This window comes from Talpa europaea, assembly GCF_964194135.1.
Source record: "Talpa europaea genome assembly, chromosome: 9".
Lineage (NCBI taxonomy): Eukaryota > Metazoa > Chordata > Mammalia > Eulipotyphla > Talpidae > Talpa > Talpa europaea.
The window spans coordinates 109,975,257-109,999,558 of NC_140076.1; the positions used below are offsets into that span (position 1 = coordinate 109,975,257).

Consider the following 24,302-nt stretch of genomic DNA (forward strand, 5'->3'; position numbering starts at 1 on the left):
GTGGGACTAGTTTTAAACAAAATTAACTCAAAGTCATAGCCCATTTAAAAGTTAACCCATCGGGCCTCCCCGGTGGCGCAGCGGTTGAGCGCTGGGTTGCGAGGCTGCCCGCGGCCGGAGGAGGGTCCCACATGGCGTGCAGACCTCTCCTGCCGCCCGCTGCTCCCCTCAGCAGTGTACTTCGGTCCTTCTGCCTGCTCTGCTCCCCGCTCTGGCTCTGGTGAATTCTCTCACCCTCCCGCGCTTCTGACTGTACCCAGTGCATGTATAAACAAAACAAACAAACAAACCAGCAAACAAATAAATAAAGCATGCCTCTATATAAAAAAAATAAAATAAAATAAAAGTTAACCCATCAACATTTCCACAATCTTTGCAGTTTTGGGATTAATTGTTCTAGAAGTTTCCAAATCTGAAATGCACATGGAGCTGCAAATACAAGAGCCACAATCCGCAGTTCTGCAGCAATGACACTTCCTGCCGGTCAACAGTCCATGTCCATGTTGCAGGCTAGGGAGGAGCCAGTGTGTGGCATCGTGCAGCCCCTCAGCGTTGGGGGCAGCAGCACTGGCCACCATGGCAGTTTGGCCCAGAGAAACGCCATGCTACATGGCTACACCATTTTTTTTCCACTGTCATGAGAACTTTTAAGATCTACTTTCTTATAAACTCTCAAATATAGAATATAATATTGTCAATTATGGTTACCATGATGTACATTATACTCCAGAACTTATTTACCTTGTAACTGGAAGTTTCACTTTAAAAAAAAAAAAAGAAGGAAGGCCTGTGGGCCTCCCTGGTGGTGCAAGGGGTTAAGATGCAGCACTGTGAAGCTCCCTCGCCAGGGAGCTGACCCACATGGCACAGCAGACCTCTCCTGTCTCGCCTGCTGCTCCCCTCAGCAGTGTATTTCAGTACATCTGTCCGTTCTGCTCCCCACTCTGTCTCTGCTGAATCCTCTCTCACACACACCCACCACCTGCACCTCTGGCCTACACCCCAATTCTTGTATGCAAAAAAAAAAAAAAAAAAAAAAAGCCAGATGGGACTTTGGATGCAGCTATCTATCTTATATATATGCCAGGTGCTACGTCTCCCATCTCACCTCTTCGACGGGCAGGTCCTGGAGCTGCGGTAAGGAGCAGGACAGGATCCCGATGAGGAATGGAGTGGGCGAGCACACTATGTCGATCATGGACACGGGCAGGACGGGGATGTAGGTGTGCTGCCAGGTGAACGGGTACAGAGTGGCGACCGCAGCGTGGCCACATTTCGACAGGGTGCTGGCGAGGGAAAGCGAACGGTGTCACACACAGAGCAACGCAAGGATGGAGCCGCACGTGTGATGTTACAGAACCACAGACTGATGCCGGTCAGTGCGTGTTCCATGATAACCACACAGTGATCCGGAGTGACTATTTGTTTTTAACATTTTATTTTAATTTTTAACATGACTTACTAAAAATCTTTCAGCTCAATTCAGCTCGTCCCACAACTTACATTGTTAAAAATTTGTGTCTGCTTAGAAAGTATTACCAATTTTTAACACCAGTTTAAGCAAAAAGCGATTAGAAAGGTACATTTAGTACACCTTCCTCCCCAAAAGTCATGGTTATTTGTCATTTGAAATTATTCACATCACTATGGCATTAGGTAACTGACATTCAACAGTATTTTAATATGTCCCCAAATTTACAACAGCAACAACAGTATGAAGTGACATTTTACTCATTTCTCACCTTAGGCTGTTGGCGACAAAGATGACCCTCCGCTCCAATAGGAGAGAGGCGCAGACCCGGATGAGGTGGCCCACACTCAGGCACCTGAAGAGGCACTCAAAGTCCACGTGTTCCAGTCGGGAATCCAGCGGCCGGCAGAGTTCGATGGACTGAAATGCAAGAATTTCATCAGGGGAGCTAAGGAAGGGAGACATCCCTAACGACAACACTGGGGGATCCTGTCATTCTTTCATGGGTTATATTCAAAGAAGAGGGTCTGATACACAAAGTGTGTGAAGCTGGGCCTCCCTAGTGGTGCAAGGGGTCAAGTCTTAGCACTATGAAGCTATAGGCAGCTGCTACAGCATGAGTTTGATTTCTGGCCTGGAAGCTGACTCACATGGCGCAGCAGACCTCTCCTGTCTTGCCCACTGCTGCCCTCATCAGTGGATTTCAGTCAGTCTGCCTCTTCTGCTCCCATTCTGTTTCTGGTGAATCCTCTCACCCCCATACCTCTGGCCTGTACCCCAGTTCTTGTATGCATAAATAAATCTTTTTTTGAAAAAAATAAAAGAGTATGTGAAGCTGCCCACTGACCCCAAGGCCTAGTAAGGTTATTTCTGTGCTGTAAATCTGGTAAAATCCATTATTTTACCTGACTAGTATGCTACTCTCCATGTATCACATTGAAATTGTCATTATGTAGGATCCACCTACGAATGGTAGAAAATCTCTGTCTCCAGTGGGTCTAGGATCGACTAACTCACAAATCAGTTGGTTATTTCTCCCTACTTTGGGGGACTAACACATATTATTCTTTACAGTTTCTGGAAAGGGCAAACCGTGCCCTAAGACTTTTGACTATTTAGTGTAAAAGGCCCTACCTCAGAGAGAGAAAGGTCTGCTCTCTGGGCTGTTTTCAAAGTGTCGTGAGACTTACCCCATCTCCAGCCCCGGGGAGGTAGCTCTTCACTGTGATGGTGCGCCCAGGAGCAGGGAAAGGCGCCTCCATGACGCTGCGCATGAAGGGGTGGACCAGAGCCGGAGACATTTCTCGCCTCTTCTCTACTTCATCCAGAATCTACATACAGAGTGGTGTTTTATTACAAATTCAGTTCAAAACCATCGAGGATCCTATTAAAGGGACTGCCAAATTGAGTGCACAAATTTGAAAATAACCAACAGATTTTAAGACAGATAAGCTGCTGCAACCAAAAAAGTTTATCAGGGCCTTCCTGGTGGCGCAGGGGTTAAAATCTCAGTACTTTCAAGCTATCACCAGCCACTGCAGCATGAGTTCGATCCCCGGGAGCTGACCCACATAGCACAGCAGACCACTCCTGTCTCGCCCGCTGCTCCCCTCAGCAGAATACTTCGGTTGATCTGCCTGTGAATCCTCTCACCCCCTGCACCTCTGGCCTCCATCCCAGTTCTTATACGCATAAATAAATAAAAATAAATCTTAGGGGGAAAAACGTTCATCAGTGGCCTCGTATTTCTTGGGGCTATCTTTTACACCCCCCAAGTAAAGTTATTAAAATAAATCAATTTATTTTTAGAAGAGAGGGTCCTTTCCATTTCACTAAAGTAGGGGAAAAGAAAGTGACACTCACAATGATACCTGATAATTTGGGGTCTGGGAAAGATGAGAAAGAAGATAAGCTTCAGGTCATGGTCATGTTCTTTAAAATGGGAGGTTTAGCAAATAGAAATGAGGATGAACAACCTCTAGATTAGAGATCTGAATTCAAACCTTCTAACCTGTGGCTCTCAAGGGGAGCACTTTCTTAAGCGGTATGTGACAGTCCATGCCACTTGCCACTGCTTAGTGAGCTCATCAGAGACGACAACCCCCGTCACAGGGCCCGCCCCACTCACCTTGGAAAAAAGGTTGAAGCAGCCAAGGCGACTGACCATGCAGTAAACCTCGGGCAGGCGCTTTCCTCTGCCTTCCGGCTAAAAGACAAAGTTAAGCAGCATAAGTTTTTACTGATCTGGACACTTTAATACTCTCTTACCACTTTTCAGTACAGAGAAGAAACCAAAGCTCTTACCCTAAATGGGCACTGAAAGAAGGGAAAATGCTAAAAATGCTAGCATGATTTATTCCAAATTTGGTGAAGGCATCTAAGTGAGAATCCTGAGCTCCTTCAAATGGGTTACTGTGCTCCATTCCTCAAATACAACACACACACACACACACACACACACACACACACACACACACATATCTCCTGGACTGATATATAATAAATATAATAAAATAAATTCATACCATTTCTATTCTGGAACAATCCATGGCTAACCCCCCAATTTGTTCTTACGGTTTAAAGTTAATATCATTTCTTTCACACACACATCGTGGCGTAGCCCTCAAATGCATCTAGAGACTGTTCCTGAAGTTCCTAGTTGGGTTCTACGGTTCCTTAACCACCTCTGCCTGTGGCCCAAGTCTGGCACTTACCAAGAGCTTCTTGCAGTAGCCAAACCACCGGCTGCCATCTTCACCAGTCAAGACAAAGGAGAATGTTTCACTGAAAAATAGTTAATAATTTGAGATCCAAACAACTGCTACTGGCATTCTTCATGGCACAATTAAAAATTAAGGACCAACAGCAATCATTTTGTGGCCTAAGGGGGGCATCAATATTACATTTATTGCAAGTCATATTCCTCCCGAGGGAGAATGTCCCGTTCTCGGGAGTGTCTTGCTTTGCAGTGGTGAGAACAGCATAGGTGAGGACAGGCTGGAGGGGCCGCTGCCTCTTTCTACATTCTTATTTACCCAGTCATGCTATGATTCGAGTCCGTTTTCCTTTTGTTGAATGTCCAATTTAGCCGGGGTTGGGGTTGGGGTAGAGGTAGGAGTAGGGGTAGGGGTAGGGGTAGGGGTAGGGTTGGTAAGACATTTTCCATTTCAAATTCTATTAAGTTTTGAGAGGTGACATGGACAAGTGATAGGCAAAGGATTATATCCTCAATATATAAAAATCAAAAGCAAAAAATCAGCTCCTCTTTAGAAACATAAACAAAAGAGAAGCATATGTAATTTACAAAAAAGAACACTTCAAGATGCCCAAAGACCTCCCCGGTGGCACAAAAGTTGAACGATGGGCTGCAAAGCTGCTCGCAGCCTCTGCAGCACCGGTTTTATCCCTGGCCACCGGCGAGGGTCCCATATGGTGCGCAGACCTCTCCTGCCGTGCCTGCTGTTCTCCTCAGCAGTGTACTTCGTCAGTCTGCCTGTTCTATTCCCTGCTCTGGCTCTGGTGAATTCTCTCACTCTCCTGCGCTTCTGACTGTACCTAGTGCTTGTTTAAATAAATAAATAAATAAATCTTAAAAAAAAAAAAAAAAAAAAAAAGATGCCCAAAGAAATTTTAATCAAAGAAATCCAAATTTGAACAATGAATACATTCCTATCTATGGATTAAAATTAAAAATTGAACAGAATATGTCAAAATATTTACAGTGGTCATCACTGAATGCCAATGATTTCTAATTTCTGCTTTTTATTTACTGCTCTGCATTTTCCGAACATTCTAGAATAAACATACATGACTTGTCAGAGGTCAGGAAACCGACCAGGGAGCCAAGTCCATATGAAAGAAGCTGCTGGACCTCCCCGGTGGCCTAGGGGTCAAGGCTCAAGGCATTATCACCACTAGGATCTAGGTTCGATCCCCAGCCAGGGAGCTGACCCACATATGTTGCAGCAGACCTCCCCCACCTCACCGGCTGCTCTCCCTAGCAGTGCATTTTAGTAGATCTACCTGTTCTGCTCCCCACTCCATCTCTGGTGAATCTCTTCATCAACCCCCCCCTCCCCACACCTCTGGCCTACACCCCAGTTCTTGTATGCATGCATGCATAAATAAATCTAAAAAAAAAAAAAGAAAGAAGCTGCTGACATGGTTAGCAGTGCCGCTGACAAGACAAAGCATTAGGATTGCTGGCTGAAGAGAAGCATGGATCAGGCTCAACTGGTTATGAGACACAGCAGCTCAGTCTGGAGGCAATATGAGGTGGGAGAACAGAGCTACTTAGGCAACAGAGGCGGCTGTCCTCCAGCAGGCCATCAGCATGTGACATGTTCACATAATCAAGCTTTGCAGTCTAAACCACATCATCAGTAATTACAGTTCTGAACAAAGCAGTTATGCCTCTATGAGCAGGATTCAGAGATGACAAGCCTTATTCATTAATGTGGTCATTTCCTCTCGATTCCGGGAAGAAAGTCCTTACTTCCCACTAGACTCACACCTCCCAAAGAGGAGCCTTCCCCTGTGCATGTCCCACGGGGGAACACAGAGTCTGGGCTGTGGTTGCCGTCAAGCTGGAGGAAAACTAAGAGGCAGCAAACACTCTGTTGTACCTGTGCTTCCCAGCAGAGCCCCTAAGCTCAAGTATTTTTTTCCTTTTCTGTCCACTTGGTGGCATTTCCGATTGTACGTCAAGTGGAACTTTTTTCCCCAGCAGGACTGGCAAACTGAAGAGCCTCTAAACTTGTTTTCCCTTTGACACTGAAATTACAATGTCTTTCCTTTTTGTATCACACATAGGAAATGTTTTAAATTGTTTCTTCCTTTCCTTTCACTGCATCCTTGATCTGCCAGTGTCGTTTCACAGCTGGTCTACCCATTTCTCAAACACTGATTCTACTTTTGCAACTCCAGGCAAGAGAAATCAGATCAAGCAGCCCACTTACCTCTTGAGTTCTGAGGTTGGCACCCAGTCCTTGGAATCGGGAAAACAAAACTTGGGGATAACTTTGAGTCTCTCTTCAGTGTCCTTGGACTGCTTAAAGCCATGATCACCCTGGAAAAGATAACGCTGCAAGTGACTAATATTCTAAATAGGTGCAGAACAGAAATAAAAACAGCTTGGTCTCAGGAAATGAGGTCTCTGAGAAGCTTACGCATTTAAATTAGCAAGGCTTTGTGTTACTTAACAAGTTTGGAAGGCCAAGACTGGTAATCGCTGCAGGTGCGCTGAGAACAAGTATTATTAAGAACAAAGAATCCTATTTTTTTAACCTAGAAATGGTACTCAAGGAGATCCATAATCTGATGAGATGACTGAAAATAGTTTCTTACCTGGAGGTAGAAACTTAATTCAGAATTCACATATTAGTGGGAACCAAATATTTTTATGAATCATGCAGCATGATTCACAATGTACTGGTAGCACAAACCCTGTCAGCTTAAGAGATTCTGATCAATAACCAAAGATGTTTTGAAAAGGCAGACTCATGCTATTTAGAAATGATACTATTTTTAGAATTCACCCCACATATAATCATTTCCTTCAGCATATAATCTTTGCTGCCTAATTACTGGTTTGCAACTTCCTATAAAATTTTAGCAGAGAAGAAAGACCCCTTGTGAAAGTCTGGTATTGTACTTTCAGAGACATTCAACATTTAGTTAAAAGACATTCAGAAATTTGCATAAAAGCAAGCAGATAATAAATCTAATTACTATACTGCCTACATGTAACTAACAAAAACAATCTAATTTCTAATACAAAACATGCAGCTATTTTGGGTGACCTGGATATTCAGCTCACAAGTGGACAAGTGTTCTAACAAAATTTTAGTTGTATTCGTAATCATAAATGTTTGTGTACATTCATACAGTATTAAGATCTTTGTTTATGTAATTTTTTGTCCCATCTTAATTTTAAGATAAAAGAAAGCTCACTTTACTGACTTCCTCTAAAATGATAATTTCCTACTATTTTAGAATCATTAAATAAAGACAATCCATTTGAAAAAAAAAATTTTAGTTGTATTATATTCTACTATATTCTTTCAAGGTTTTCTACAACAGAATTAAGAGGAGCTCAGGCAGCTCTTTTCCTTGCTCATTTCTGGGAGCCTGACATGCAAAGATGGCTTAGAGGCATCCCCGAAGCACCACTGCACTCTAATGGGTCTGCATTTGGTTCTGAGCCCAGGCTGTGTTGAAAACAGGCTCAATCTCAAGATTTCTCTCACCAGATATAAAAGTGATTAAAAAACAGTGGAAAAATTAAGCTTTTCTTTATGGAAAATCAGACTTCTCAAAACTACCTCACTGACATTATTTTTCAACTCTCTGGTACAAACCAGGCGGTTGATAAGAGTGCTCTCAGGCCATACTGAGGAATTTTATAAAAAATGAAACTGACTGACTTATTTATTATAGGGATGCTGCTTAAGACTTTCAAAAAAAATGTCTCGGATTCTAGTACAGTTGTCTTTCACTAGCTTTTTCATAAATACATACTTATGTGAAATCTGATTTTTTAACAGATGACAAGATTGTATTGTTTTTGTAAAAACACTGCAAACCAAAAAGCATGTTTGTGGACTCAACATGCTCAGAGATTACCAGTTTGTTTCACTCCTTGTATCCGCTGCTACCAAACTCCGAGCCACATTTGGGGCCTGTCATGTAAGCTCCATGACAGCAGAGGCCAAGATCTCATCCCTCTGCATTCCCAGCACTAACCTCCACCAACAGTAAGTATTTAAGAAATATTTGATTAAATAAATCTGTTTTGAAAAAGGTAAAGTAAACCAAACAATACTGTTAATAAAAATAGCTACCATTTATTGAAGTGCTTACTGTGTGCCAGAAACTGCATTAAGCACTTTATAAATATTGTATCACTAAGTCCTCGCTAATAACAGCATTATATAGGGCTTATGACATGCCGGGTACTGTTCTAAGTGCCTTATAAAAATTAGCTCATTTAATTCTCACGACAGCCCAATGGGGTGGACACTATTTGGATTACCACTTTGAAATGAAGAAATCAAGGCACACAGCAGTTACGTAAAAGTCAAAGTCAGAGAGTTAATAAATGGCAAATGCAGTTATTTGGCTCAGACTCCATGCTCTAAACTGTCATGTTTATTATTCCCCTCATTAAGGATGAGAAAATTGAGGCTTTGTAACTGCTAAAGGTCATTTGGTAAACAGCAGAGCAACAAATTAAAAAAAAAAAAAAAACAGAATAATTTGGAGAATGAGCCTTATATTCCCTGCAGCTCACACTGACGTCACCGGTGTCACTTTACCAGATCCCACAAGCGGCACAGTCTTAGTAAGAGCTAATGGAGATGACAGTCAACAAGAAGAGCGGAAGTAAGTGCACACAGACACACAGACCCAAAAGAACGCTCCAGAGTGCCTCTTGGCCTCCTTGCACCTACCTTACCAGGGAACTGTTGAATGACCTGGGGAACATAGCTTATATCTGATGGCTTCTTCTGTAGCGACACCACCACAAAAAGTTCAAACAGCTGCTGCTCCTGTAGCTCGATAAGGTCCCGCTCTAAGGTCTGGTAGTGTGGGTTCCTCTTGGCCGAGTGCTGCAGCTGGGCCAGGCGCTTGTGGCGGTCTGGAAGAAGAGCACAGAGCTCAGTTGCCTGTCTGCCCAGTAGTGCCCATGCACTCGAGCCTACAGGCCTAAGGACTCTTCACTCAGTTGCTAAATGAAGGTTAATGAGCCAGTGTCTGCCACGCAGACACACCTGTCGGGTCTAGGACATAGGATGTACGCGGGGGACAGGTAGAGACCGGCAGCGGTGGCTGTCGATAATCTGTAGGCATGACATGCCCTTTGCTACTCCATCTTTCATGGCCTAACAGCAAAGCAGAAGGAAAATGTTACATAAAAGCACTGGCCTGACAACAGATCCCATTGTTAGGACCATGACATCATAGGCGGGAATGAAAGAAGTGATGAAAGAAACGAGTCCTACAAGGGATAAGCGCATAAAGGGATGAGTCTGATAAAATAAAAAATTTAAAAAAAACTATCCTCTCATTAAAGAAATGGTCCTTTTCCCTTGACTCTTCTGACACTGGTTACTAGTTACAGGCACAAGCTTCTATCAGCAATGGTGCTACACTCGAGGGTGCAAATGAAGCATAAGAAGACACCTATTAGCAGACTATTTCCAAAAGAACGAAATTATGGAAGCATACTATGTAGACAGTACCAGCAATACCACCAAACAGAATCGCATTTCATCATTGTCTCATTATCTTTACATTCTGAACAATTAAGGGTCACTTCCTCTAGGGGAAGTACTTGGAGAAGGAAGAGTCGAAAATCCCCAGACATTTGCTTCTGTGTCATTTTGAGCAAGTGACTGAAAGACTCATCCTCTAATTGCTTTGCTTTGCTTTTGAGATATGACTCACTCTGCCCCCAAAGAAATTACACTGTGGACCAAAACTTAAAAAAACACATCCAAGAGAAGCTCCCTAGAATCAGCAGAATGTTGAGAGTCCCAGGCAAAGTCTTACTCATGCCAGAGGACCAGATCAAGTCAAGACAAATGTTTAAGTTCTGTTTCTCAGTAGCAACAGAACCAAATTGATTATGTTCACCCAGCCAGGCCGAACCTGGTGATGAGCTAAGTTTCACCCTCAGTCAGGCTACAAAATCAAACACCTAATTCAGGCAGGAGGAGGCAACACATGACTATTAATCATAAGCGCAGAACACCAGACCGGAAACTGCCCTGAGCTCAGCCTGTTAATTCACGCCTCCTGCTTTTCCCATCCCTCAGGATGTCAAGCAGTGAAACAGGAACTGCCTAACTTGCTCTGAAAATCTCTTTGATGACAGTTGCAGAGAACCACGAAGCACTTGAATACAGGGGGAATAAAAAGTGCTTTGCATGGCTATATTCTAACAGAAAAGAAAGGCACAATCATCTGGAATATAAATGTCTGAATAAGAAATACATTGAAGGGCCTCCCTGGCGGTGCAAGGGGTTAAGCACAGCACCATGAAGCAATCCACAGCCTCAGCATGAGTTTGATCCCTGGCTGGCCAGGGAGCTACTCACATGGCGCAGCAGACCTCTCCTGACTCACCCGCTGCTCTCCTCAGCAGTATGCTTCGGTTAATCTGCCTGTTCTGTTCCCCACTCTCTTTCTCTGGTGAATCCTCTCACCCCACCCCTCCCCCCGCATCTCTGGCCTATACCCCAGCTCTTGTATGCATAAATTAATAAATCTTTTGGGGAAAAAAAAGAAATACACTGAAATGTTTCCCATCTCAGTGTCAGAGAGCGCAAAGTCACTTAAACAATCGTGCTTGAGTGATGATTCACATACTCTGGCTGCCGGGGAACCTGGGCATATAGGTCTGAACATGCAGCTCGACACCACCCCTACAAATATTCCATCTTGAGAATCACACTGGCTTGGCGGACTCCGCCATGGATTTTTAATGCTGTTAAAAATGTGACTGTGCACTGTTTAGCTCCCAACTCTCAACAGGTTCTCATAATGAAGAAATCACCCACAAAATGAAAGAGAGTGTGGAAAAAGCCTGCTTAGTCACACCAGTAGGTTCCACTCCACCTATACCCTCGATCACCCCGACAGGGACCAACCCGAGAGAGGGAGCAGCCCCGGTGACTCACTCACTCTTTGGCAGATACTCGGCATCACTTTCGTTCCCACTGGTTTCACCTGAAAAGAGAGATTCCATTTGCATTGTCCAACAGCAGGAGGCACATGGGGGGAGAAAACAATGTCAAATGTGCCTGGATCTGGGGCTTGCAGGAAGGCGTGAGGAGGCTGAGCCTTTCTCCAAGCCACTTAGCTCTGTCAGGTTAGGACAGTGACAGCAGAGAATAAAAGGTCTGGTGAGGAAGCTGCTCCATGGCATGGTCTTCCCACACCCTCCCACCTCTGCGGCTAATTCTAGAAATAAATACGACAGCAGTTCAGACTAGTTTTAAAACAAAAGTCTAGCTCAGAGTGGATTGTATTTCTACATTCATATTCTTCTCTTTGTATGTGAGGCATCAAAGGTACAGCACCAGCCTGGCTAAGCAAAAATCTGAACACAGAACAAATTATAAACTTAGGAAAATGTATGGCCGAGAGAGAGGACCAAAAATTCATGAAGTTACATCCAAGCCTTTAAGCTTCCTCTAGGCCAAATGGGACTTTCTTTTACTCTAAATCCTTATAATGCCCAGACTGCTTTGACTTGCTCTTATTTTCCCCAGATTTTAGTATCCTGAGGATAAGAGGCTATGCTGTTGCAACGGAGCATTTTTAACCATAATGTTAGGCACACAGAAATTGATCAAAAAGAAAAATCTTGAATAAATGCATGAAAAGTCTCTAGATTAAGTCTGAAAAGTTAAAAAAGCAAAAATAAAAGATGCTAGAAAAAGCAAAATCTTTAAATGTAACAGGAAAAACAAGCTCTAGGAGTGATAAATGAAGAAAGAATATATCTGATTACATAAAAATACAAGATTTCTGTCTAATAAAAAACCATTAGTAAATTTGAAATGTAAACAATAAACTGGGAAAAATATCTGTAATACACATTGCAGACACAAGGTTGAGTTTCTTTTTTTTTTTTTAAATAAATTTATTTATGCATACAAGAGCTGGGTGTAAGCCAGAGGTATGGGAATAAAGGATGAGAGGATTCACCAGAGACAGAGTGGGGAACAGAACAAGCAGACTGACTGAAATACACTGCTGAGGGGAGCAGCGGGAGAGACAGGAGAGGTCTGCTGCGCCATGTGGGTCAGCTCCCTGGCCAGGGATAGAACTCGTGCTGCAGTGGCTGGCGACAGCTCAGTGCTAAGACTTGACCCCTTGTACCATCAGGGAGGTCCAAGGTTAAGTATCCTAATATTCAAATAGCCAGTATAAGGAAAGCCACAAAACAGACACAGGAATAAAGGACAGGCAGAGGTAATCCATAGAAAAAATATATAAATGCGAATAAATTTGAAAATTGCTCAAATTCATAATTAAAGAAGAGTGAAATAAAAATAATAAATTGACACAATTTTCAATCATGATACTGCAAAAAAAATAAAAAGCTTGAGTAAAATACTACATTATTCAAGATTATGGGAAAAAAGTAACGTTCACATGCTGTTCATGGAAACGTAAGCTGTCACAATATTGGGGACAATTTGGCAACAGGTGTAAAATTTCAAATGCCTATTTTTATTAAATGTAATGCTAGAACTTATTCTAAAGCTGCATACTTAAACAAAAATATAAGCAAAGCAGAGGAATTTATATTACAGCAGTCTTTGAAGGTAATATATACACAGCCCTTCAAATATACACACATGTGTATAGAACTCAAATATCCACACGTCAAGTAAGATGTTAAAACACCCAATAACTACCAGCTAAATACAATTCTTTCAGATATATACAATGACACACAGGAGAGCTATGTGTTTGTCTCCGTGTTAATACTGAAAAAGCTCCAAAATACACTAATTATGCTTTTTTTTTTTTTTAATACCAAGTCTGAATGGTATAAAAGGCTATTTGGGCAGGAGAAAAATATTCACATGTGCATCAAATTTTTCTAGGAGTACTAGGAGGAGGTTTGGAAAACTGGCTTTCCATCTTACTTTCTATTTTATAATTTCTTGCTATGTTCATTTAATTTTATATTAAGGAATAAGAACTTTTTTAAAGACTGCCTCTTCATAAGAGAGGTGGGAAAAGTATATGATGAGGTGCTACCAAAAAAAAAGTAGCTTTTATAACACTGTGTACTATACATGATTTTATAACTTCAAATCAACTACCCTGACAAGAAGTATAATGGGCTTGTAAAGTGCTGTTCAGCATGTGAAGGAACAAACTCTGGGGTCCTAAGTCCTATGTGTGTTGTTAGCTCTCAGGAACTCACAAAGAGTTTGGAAAGAAAGAAAAGAAAGGGAAGGAGAGGAAAGATAAAGTAACTAGAAAAGATCTTAGAAAAAAAACATAAGTAGCTTTAATATATTCACATCTGCAACTTTTGATGCTCTGTATTCCAAGACAATGAATCTGAAGGTTAAGAGGTTTATAGCCCAACAGGGAAGTCTATTAAGAATCTGCAGGGATCAAAAAGTATTGGGGCCTCCCTGGTGGCACAATGGGTTAAGACACAACCTATGAAGCTGTCCACAGCCACTGAGGCTCAGAGTTTGGGGTCCCCAGCCAGGGAAGATACCCACATGGTGCAGCAGACCAGACCTCTCCTGACTCACCGCTGCTCCCCTCAGCAGTGTATTTTGGTCAATTCGCCTGTTTTGTTCCCTACTCTGTCTCTGGTGAATCCTCTCACCCCCCACACCTTTGGCCTGTACCCCAGCTCTTGTATGCATAAATAAAAATAAATTTTTTTTTAAAAGTGTTAGGTTGCCCCTTTTTTATATGTGACTTCAACACACAAAATTATAAGGACACAATTGAAGATGAGCAGCAAGTTATTTTGTAATACTTGATAGCCGAGAGTTAAGAAATGTTTAGGTTGGAATATATTCAGTAAACGAGCATGTACTGACAGAGTAGGTAAATATAATTATCTGGTTCTACCAGGCATTGTTGTTACACAGACAAAAGCTTAAAGAGGAAATCAAAAATCTGAGAACTGTGACTATGAAGCCAGGAGATTCTCAGGCATCAGAGAAATTCCTCTGGTCCACTGGCAGTAGTTGGTAAGAGGCTGGGAAAATTTCCTATGAGTCATGCAAAAGATAGACAAACTCGTAAGAAGGGTCTCAACTAAGCCGTGTATGTGCACGTGTGTGTGTCACACAAACCAGAAATCACAATGCTGGATTTTTTTTCCTTTTCAATAATGAGGTGTGTGTGGGGGGGAGATTTGGCTCTTCAAACTCTTGTCCTAGGGTCAAATTCACCAAAATAGTTCTAATCCATAAGGCACAGAGCATACAATAAAATAAAGATTACTAATAACCTACTTAGAGTGGAACACCCGAAGAGCAATTATCAACAGGCTACTGTTAATCCGGGAAATGACAATGTTTGGTAAGAATTAGTCCTGGCCCCAGGGTTTTCATATTTTACGTAATTTTCAGCTTGTAATTTATTTCCTTAGCTATGAGACAGTGTGAATAATATCTGCCATAGAGCGTTATTTAGAAAATTAATAACGTAGCCTGAAAGGATCCAGCAAAAGATCAGACACCGGCTTTCATTTTGTGTATCTAGTTCTGAATTACAAAAGTAAAAAGTCTTTGACTGTATCCTTGTTGAGAATAAGAAGACACACAGGGAGGAGATAGTTAAACTGCTAAAAATCAGGTCTATGAGAAAAATTGAGAGGAACTAGTGATGATAGAAAAAAATAAGAGTTTGTGGTGCCATGCGTCTTGATTCAAATCTATGCTGCTTGCTTTTGGCTCTGTCTCTTCCTCTGAAATCAGGATTGTCCCTGGCTCCCAGGATAGGCATATGATATTATGATATAATGAGATAAAGTATGTAAAGAAACTGTTACTTCATTCAATAAATGGTAGCTACTAATAATAAGAATAACCAACAGTATTCCTTCTGCAGAAAACTGAACTATATTTTCTTTTTTTTTAATTTTATATATTTTTATGTCATTTTTCATTTTTTGCACAATGTATGCATTTTCATCTTGGTTATAGTCCAAACTATATTTTCTTAATTGCTGTTGAAAATATGAAAACTCACATTTAAAATAGTGACCAGTGGTTTTAATTATCATAGTGCCTTATGGATTAGAACTATTTTGGTGAAATTGACCCTAAAACAAGTTTTTGAAGAGTCAAATTATAAACAGAAGGGTCTAAAATTGTAGCATGGGGGATTTCATTTTTTGATAGTAATTGTTAGAATCTGTTAGAACAGTTTTTCTTCTGTTTAAAAAATATATTACTAGAAAAGAATGTTTATTATGTTATATTAGAATATGGATATAAGGAAGACAAAGGGAAAATTACAGAAATAATGGTTATGAATAATCAGGAAAATCAAAACATGGTATAATAGTAAGACTAAGGGCCTCCCTGGGGGCCTAGGGGTTGAATCTTAGCACTATTACCACTATAGCCTGGGTTGGATCCCCTGTGCAGCAGACCTCTTCTGTCTCCCCTGCTGCTCCCCTCAGCAGTGTATTTCAGGGAATCTGCCTGTTCTGTACCCCAATCTGTCTCTGGTGAATCCTCTCACCACCACCCCACACCTCTAGCCTACACCCCAGTTCTTCAACAAACAAACAAATAAATGAATCTTTAAAAAAGAAAGTAAGACAAATGTGACTACCTGGATGTACACAGACTGGAAGTCAGAATATTGTGATACATTCACTGCAGAAATGTAGAACAGACTTTCATGGAAAGTTAAGAAATTTTTATCTTTTTAAGTCTGCAAAAATATGAAACATTCTCTGATTTGACTTGGCTGTACTTTCTAAATTATAAAAATTGCTAAATTCCACATGTCTGTGCCAGACAACCAAGTCAAGAATCTTGCTTGAGTTTTTAAGAAAATTCTAGCAATTCCCTATGGAAGTTGAAAGTTTCTTAATAAAGACAGTATCTGTTTTATCTAAGTATCTGAAAGATAAAATTACTGAACATAATGGATGAGTACCATACACTTTCAGATGATATATAACCTGTAATTTATTAAAAAAAAAGTTTTATTTTTATTTATTTTTGCATAGAACTGGGGTGTAGGCCAGAGGTACAGAGGGTGAGAGGATTCACCGGAGACAGAGTAGGCAGACTGACTGAAATACACTGCTGAGGGAGCAGCGGGCGAGACAGAAATCTACACCATGTGGGTTAGCTCCCTGGCTGGGGACTGAACTCAGGCCGTAGGGGTGATAGTTCTGAGACTTAACCCCTAGGCCACCAGGAAGGCCCTACCTAATATTTTCATTTCTCCACTTAAAGACTCTACACTGATAAGTTGACTTATTGAACAAAGTAGGACTACAAATAAAGATATAATCTGAATATGAACATTAATCTCACTGGTTTGTAAGGTTCTTTAAAATTTATTTATCTAGTAGTCACTACTTGTCACAGAACAAAATAAAAGGGATTTGAGGAAGAGAAAGAAATATCCCTTATTCCACAGTTTATATTTAATTGGGATAGAAAGCTGCTAAGAAAACCAAAACCTGCCACAGACATCGAACATCAAATTATACAACGAATCGCCCTTTGTATGCTGATGGTGATAAACAGCTGCGACAGACCTTACCTTTTGTGGGAGGTGCGTCTTTTCCAGTGTAAGGGTGTAATTTTACTCTCTTCTTCCCTCTCTTAGATTCAAATATGTCATCAATTTTCAATACAAACTGAAAAAAAGACCAGAAAAGCTTAAGTTAAAACTAATACCAGTTAAGTTTCACAGCCTGGTGGACGGAACTTTATTAGTGATTCTCATTCAGAGAAAAGATCCATTGTATAAATAAAAACCTGTACAGTTTTCAACTTTCAATCTAAAATGACCTTGAATAAGATGATTATGTTGTTCTGATGCAGAGTTCACACAACATGGGTAAAAGAAGTGGGGAAGGGTATCTTCTTTCCAGAAGAACCCAGCACGGGCCCTGGGTTGCTCTACTTGTCACTCATGTCCCAACAAGCAGCCTGCTGTGCTGTATGCAGTGACCAGCCTTCACAACTGGACTCAAGTTTTCGCTTGCTCAGAGCAGGAAGTGGAATGCTCATTCAACTCAGAGGGTAGGGCGAGGCTCAGTTATTTCTGCTCCCAGGAAATCTTTGCAAGGAGAGGATAATTAGGCTTAGAAAGTTTTTTCAAAGGGAGTACTCTATATTGGTATTTTTGCTTTGTTTTGTTTTTAAGAAATATGTCATAAAATAGGAAACTCAAATGTGTTCAAGCACAACGCCAAGCTCTAGTTAAGAAGCACTGTTCATCAGAGTTCTTTCTGTGAGGGGAGCTGTGTGTGAGAGAGACTGACACGCATAGGCTGGGATTAAAAAAAGAGGGAAGGGCCTCTCTGGTGGCGCCAAGGGGTTAAGGCCCAACTTATGAAACTATCCACAGCCACTGCAGCACAAGTTCGATCACCGGCCTTGCCAGGGAGCAAACCACATGGCGTAGCAGACCTTTCCTGACTCGCCCGCTGCTCCCCTCAGCAGTGTACTTTGGTCAATCTGCCTGTTCTGTTCCCCACTCTGTCTCTGGTGAATCTCTCAACCCTCACATCTCTGGCCTATACCCAAGTTCTTGTATGCATAAATAAATAAATCTTTTTAAAAAAATATTGCTAAGAACATTATGTATGATGATTAACAAAGTTGCTTGGAGAAAACGTTCTTGTTTTCTCTTTTGTCCTTGTTTCTCCAGCACTTGGCAATCCATAGGTAGTGAGTCAATCCAAGAGCAAGAAAAATAACATGTGAGAAACATGTGCTTCCAATATGTAAATTAGTCCCACATTTTTGGATTGGTTTATTCTTTTAAAGATTCTTGTGGTTGCTTTCCAGGTGAAAAAATTATCAATGTCCTTAAGTGCCACCATTATAAAAAAACAAACAAGAGAATCCACAATGAAATGGTAATGCTGGAGGACAGAGAGAGATGTATGTAAACATGTATTCTGAGTAAACAATGACCAAAAACAGCATACTTATTAATGTGTACTTCAAAAGTATAATCATATCATAAAGGGAAGGGAACTATCTGTTCTAGGAATATGAGTTAAATTAATAAAAATTTAAATTCTGGTTCCAAACTAGGAAGAGAAGCTATTTTTACCTTCTAGAATTATTTTCCTAAGAAATGATAGAAACCATATTGCTGCACACACTTGAAACAATATATAAAACACTAGGAAATCTATTTCAGCAAACAATCCGACACAGGCTTCCAGGGCAGCGAGAGAAAGGAAGGGCGGGGAAGAGGCGTATGGACTAGATCAGTGAGTTTCAAACTCTGAAGGCAGTTTCCCTCCAGGGCTAGCTCCAGTCATCACTAAGGAAGCAAATAAAAACTGCTTTCTCATGGAATGTTGTTTCTGATGACACTCCAAAGCCAGGACCAGAGTTATAAAGGGGACATCCTGAAAGACGTCATCCGGCAGGCCACAGGGAGACGTGCTAACAGCCTGCACCGTCCTGGCAATCGAGTTCATTGTCACATTTCCCCCTCCACACTTCTCAAAAAAATTCCTTTGAGAAAATATTAGAAAAAGAAAAGTTGGATTCGTTATCACCTATCATCAGAGAGAGAACAAGCTTTGGGTACTCAGGATCCACAGAACATAAAATACTGAGACATGAAGTCAAAAGCACCATCAATCTCCTCAGGTCTCATTAAATTCCTAATTCCTAGATATTTGTTAATGTCAGTCCCAAAACCGCAACTCAAATGTAATTCCTTATGTGCGTGTGTTCCGAGTTTGTTTCATTTTTGCGCATAGAACCGGGGTCTAGGCCAGAGGTGCAGGAGGTGAAAGGATTCACCAGAGACAGAGTGGGGAGCAGAACAGGCAGACTGACCGAAATACACTGCTGAGGGGAGCAGCGGGTGAGACAGGAGAGGTCTGCTGCGCCATGTGGGTTGCTCCCTGGCTGGGGATCAAACTTGTGCTGCAGTGGTAGCGCTGAGACTTAAGCTCTAGGCCACCAGCTAGGTACTGTCTGTGTTCTTCACAGCAAGGGACCTGTAGTTTCTGGGGAAGGTGGCAGCCTGCTTTGGGTGACCCCAAGATCTCTGAGCACAGAGAAGTAGTGCAGGATGCCCAGAAATTCTATAATCCTCTGATTTTTAAGTATTCTTCACCAAACACAGGAGTGACTAAAGCAAGAAACAGCTGTCATTTTGGTGCCAAAATCGTGTGCCAAATGAATATATGTGACTAATTCAAATGGCATTAAGGAAAAGAATATTATTTAAATGATCTAATTTCTTATTTTTACATAGCAACGTTGAAAACATTCTGAATTACAGCACAAAGTCACAAAACGTTTAGAAATATTTTCATGCAATTTCTCAAATGTCTCTCCTAGAAGAAAATATTTCTGTCTACAAATAATTCCAGTTTCTTCATTTTGGTTCCAGCATCTAGTTGAGATAATTTACAACTGACTGACTTTTCTCTCTTGATAGAGAAGTAACTTATTGAGTGTAATTGCTGATACTACTCGTAAGTAACAGTCATGCATTTTTTTTTCTTTCCCTATTAGAAAATTTTGCCCTAAATGAATGGCATATACTTTGTCATTACTGAAAATTTATAAACTCGGACAAAACCCTGAATTCATTGTGACAATTACACAGAAGCTTCCTTGATAAACAAAGTTAGAATATTCTTATTAGTTATGATTTGATAGGTAATTTATGGGGTCTGGGAATGCTCATAACTTTTTCCACATAAACTAATGGTAATAATATTCCCAGACCCAAAAGATAACCTACCAAATCATACCAAACAGGAATATTCTATTTTGGGATAGTGGAGGAAACCTGCAAATGCAGCCAGCTCAGCACAACATCATTTATATGAAATTCTTATGCTTCCTTGAAACAGGATGCGGATTTTAAGGTAACAGAAGCAAAGTCCTCCATCTAAAATCAATTTTCCAAATCCATAAAGAAACCTTAGCAAAAGCCATCCACGCAGTTTTCTCGCATGAGCAAACATTTAAAACACAAGGTTCCTTTCCAAATTTTCTAATTCCAATGAGTCGGCTCTAACCTGTTATTCATTTCAGTCTGAAGTTTATTTTCTTTTATAGAAATGATGAAGTAAGAGTCAAAGAATAAAAACACTGGAGTCCTTACCCTTGGAAGATTTTTCCTTTTCCTGTTTGCAACTTCTCCAGCTCGGAAAAGCTTCCATTCAGTTAAAGTGACAGGCAGAGTGGTGTCCTTTGTGAACTTTGACCGTAAAAATGCCTGAGTGTTCTTCAGTTCCATAGTCTTCCGGTGAAGGAACTGGGGCTTGGGTGGGAACTGAAACCAGAGAGGACACAGTGGTCAGGGGCAGGTAACCTAGTTTATGCCCGAGTTCTAAAACAAAATCGAAGTTACCCAGGAGAAACAATGACCCTTCCTTTATGATGATCTCAAGTGCGGTTACCATAATTCCTTTTCCACCCTTTGTAAAGTATCTCAGGCTTCTAACCTAAAATTCTTTTACTATTTTGAAATTATATTTCTAGAAAACAAAGGCTCATAGTCTTCATTAACTAAAGGCAGCCTGGGCTTCTGGGGATGGTGTTTTCAGGGACCAGCCAGGTGTAGGCCACAGGGAGATGGGAGGGTACAGTGAGCTGTGCAAACAATAGGAACTGACAGGTCACGGCCTGTTGAGTGTTCACATCGAAACTGTATTTGATGTGCTAAAAACTAACAATAAAAACTCCCCCATCCAAAGCATAAAATGTTATGTGCTGCCCCCAAAACAAAACAACAACCCACCACCACGACCACCGACACAACCCACTGTTCTGTGCCTCGTACTTTTGGCTCTAGGTAAACCACTTTAACCTTTTCATAGAGCTCATAAGCAAGACTCTAGCATTCTAGTAATTCTCTGGCTGTACCTTGGGTGCTCTGAAAGGACTTTTAGGGGGCGGTAGTCTCCAGGCTGATGGAGATCTCCACATGGGTAAAGGTTGTACTGAAATATCTTCATATGGATTTTCCTTGGCGGGATCTTGAGAAATAATGAAAAAAAATTAAAAGGAACATAATTACATGGAAACGAAGCTACTACAGCTAGGAAAAGAAAGAAAAAAAGGGCCAAGTATGTTCATCATTCTAATCTATACTGCATGTGGGACTCACAATTAATGGCACTTTGCAGTTATAAACCACTCGGTACAACCAAGCCGAAAGAATTCTCAAAATACTATAAACGTCTAAGGCCTCCCTGGTGGCCTAGGGGTTAAGTCTCAGTGCTATTACGGCCACAGACAGTTCAATACCCAGCCAGAGAGCTGACCCACATATGGTCGGCAGACCTCTCCTGTCTCGCCCGCTGCTCCCCTCAGCAGCGTATTTCAGTCACTGCACCTGTTCTGCTCCCCACTCTGTCTCTGGTGAATCCTCTCGCACACACCCCACCCTCTTGCACCTCTGGCCAACATCCCATTTCTTCTATGCAAAATAAGTATTTTTTTAAAATACTATAAACACCTACTTCTGAACTGAGCAGTCCACTAAACTGGTGTAAAATCTACGAAACAAAAGAAGAACTTATACAACAAAGATTTCCATACTAAAAAGAAAAATTCTTGAGTAAAATATACTTGATTATAAAAGAAAAATGCTATCCAATAGTTAAGGGCGCCACCAAACACATACTCTTTAAACTTAGTTGCAGAGTTTCTGGACACCTACATAAGATATCCTCATAGATATTGTCCTCAGACTGTGTGTGATAAAGTGCTGAGCTAGAATTTCTTCCAAGTTCTTCATGAATCTTCTGTGAGTTCCGACTTCGAAAGTGCTGAATATCCTCAAATTCAAAGGATTTCCTTAAGAAAGGAGATACATATTTTAAAGTTGTATCACTTAAAACACTAGTCTTTTTTTAAAACTGGTAGATAGGAATTGGTAAGGACTTGTGTATAAAGTTATAAATGTGCTTTATCAGATTCCTAATTAATAAACTAAGAAGGAAAAAAAATGAACTAGGCAGGACCCCCAATATGCACCGTGAGAAAATGAGAAGGTTGAAGCCATTTATCTTCATGTTCTTCACTGGACACCACTAGTCAACTCGATCTCTAGTGTAAGTGAGCTGAGGTCAGCGTGCCCGAATGAAGAAGGATGAACTTGTTTCTCTGTACATTCATAGATTGTAAAATCAAAGCTTTTGGGGACTCCCTGGTGGCGCAAGGGGTTAAGCATCGCACTATGAAGCAATCCGCAGCCTCTGCAGCATGAGTTCGATCCCTGGTCGGTCAGGGAGAAACCACGTGGCGCAGCAGACCTCTCCTGTCTTGCCTGCTGCTCCCCTCAGCAGTGTGTTTCCATCAGTCTGCCTGTTCTGTTCCCCGCTCTGTCTCTGGTGGTTCCTCTCACCCCCCTACCTTATCTCTGGCCTATACCCCCCACTCTTATAGGCATAAATAAATAAATATTTACAAAATAAAATAAAAGCTTTCTGAAGCGCTCGTGTCAGTAGACTGTTTCAGGTATCACCTCCATGCCACACTGTCTGTCTGGTTTTTCCCCTTGGGTTACTCAACATGTGTATAATCAAGTTAGAGCTGTACCCAGACCAGGAAATGGAAAGTGGTTTCAAAAGGAAAAAAAGGAATTCAGTAATTTTGCATGGAAAGTACTCCCAAATCATTACCTATGAAATAAAAACATACCTTTTAGATCTCCCTCTGATTTTCCCGCCATATTTCTTTGGTTCCGGTTCCCGAGAAGAGGCCAAAGACGACTCTGCACAAGAATTATTTTCACAGTATTTTTGGTCACAGTTTCTTTCATCACATGGCACAACACCAGACTCAGATAAGTATCTGAATGTCCGACGAGGTTTTGGCAAAGGATTTATAGAAGGTCCACATTCTTGCCCCTCTGGTTCAGAGTAAATATTTTCTAAGCTCTTGGTTATTCCATATGAACTATCCAGAACTCTGAAATTCAGTTCTTTCTCTGAAGAGTCACAATGTTCTAAAGCCAAATTGAAGACTTTATCTGGGGGAAGTGCCTCTATTTTCTTCCACAATATTTGTGAGGTATAGAAGTTTCCTGGCGGGAATGACGTTTCTGGATCCAAAACAACCTCTTTCCAGGTTTCAACTTGTTTAACCTGAGAACATACCCAGTTGGATTCTGATCCATTTTTAAAGAGGTGTGTATCATGGTCCTTTTGCTCACTTCCATCCTCAGTTTGAATGTGGCTTTTGGCATCTTCCTTCCTCTCTAGACCAACACTGTGACAGTTAACATCTACTGTCTTGCTCTTTTCTTCAACAACAGGACTTTTTTTAAGAATCTCTTGATGGCAGTTATACCTCACTCCAAAGTCCTTGGGATGCCACTTATTTGCATTAGATAAGCCATTAGTTCTTCCTTCCCACTGAGAAATTTTTTGTTTGATGTTTTTGCAGTGGCTTCTTGACAGTGTCTGAACAGCAGAACGTGAAAAACCAACATCCATGTTCCCAGGTGGATGCATAGAGGGGATGAATTTTAATAAGCTTCCATGACAAGTATGAAATCTTGTGTTCTTTATCCTGTCAGTAAGAACCCAAATGATTCCAGTCTTTTCCTTTCATCTTTAACTTGTCAATTTCTTTGTAAAAGGAAAAATTTTGGTTCTTGATCCTTGTTGAAGATGACTACAACTCTGTCTTGAATAATCCTATGAAAGCGAGACAAGAACACGTTAGCAGTTTTGTAATTCCCAATTTTAAACTCCACTAAAACACTACCCTACCCACCAATCCCTAAATAACCTGTTTACACTGAAAATATAAAAATGTACCTGTTGACCACTAACTACTTCAACTCCATAAAGACATTCCTAAATGATGATATAACACCACCAGGATACACAGACCCTTGTGCTAGCCCTCAAATTATTATCTTGAATGTTCTACCATATTTAATGTTGGGTAGGATGGCTTTTATAAGAGATTACACCTACTGGTGTGTAGTATTTTGTTTTTCAAAAAACACTTACGAAACTTCTTAATGAAACAAGGACCAACAGAGTAGTATAAAAAGCATACATATACAGAAATGCATCTCAAATAACCAAAGGCTTATGTATACATTCAGAGGAAGAGCCAGTTAGTCTGGA

General features: G+C 41.0%; 1 protein-coding gene across 3 annotated transcripts in view; it reads right to left on the reverse strand.

Annotated features, from left to right (window-relative positions):
• DENND2C (DENN domain containing 2C) overlaps positions 1–23,797 on the reverse strand; it is a gene marked incomplete at its 5' end in the record, with an annotated part of 28,166 nt that extends 4,369 nt beyond the window's left edge. The window contains 13 exons of one of the 3 annotated variants that reach the window (XM_084241956.1): positions 1,109–1,286; positions 1,743–1,891; positions 2,662–2,802; positions 3,600–3,677; positions 4,186–4,255; positions 6,430–6,539; positions 8,923–9,110; positions 11,159–11,203; positions 16,760–16,856; positions 20,315–20,485; positions 21,079–21,191; positions 21,878–22,014; positions 22,861–23,797. In XM_084241956.1, the coding sequence (XP_084098082.1) occupies positions 1,109–1,286; positions 1,743–1,891; positions 2,662–2,802; positions 3,600–3,677; positions 4,186–4,255; positions 6,430–6,539; positions 8,923–9,110; positions 11,159–11,203; positions 16,760–16,856; positions 20,315–20,485; positions 21,079–21,191; positions 21,878–22,014; positions 22,861–23,675 (2,292 nt within the window). Of the gene's footprint in view, positions 1–1,108; positions 1,287–1,742; positions 1,892–2,661; positions 2,803–3,599; positions 3,678–4,185; positions 4,256–6,429; positions 6,540–8,922; positions 9,111–11,154; positions 11,204–16,759; positions 16,857–20,314; positions 20,486–21,078; positions 21,192–21,877; positions 22,015–22,860 lie in introns of those variants that run through there. The other 2 variants (XM_084241957.1, XM_084241958.1) reach the window with 2 other exon arrangements.
• Between the last annotated feature and the right edge of the window lie 505 nt (positions 23,798–24,302).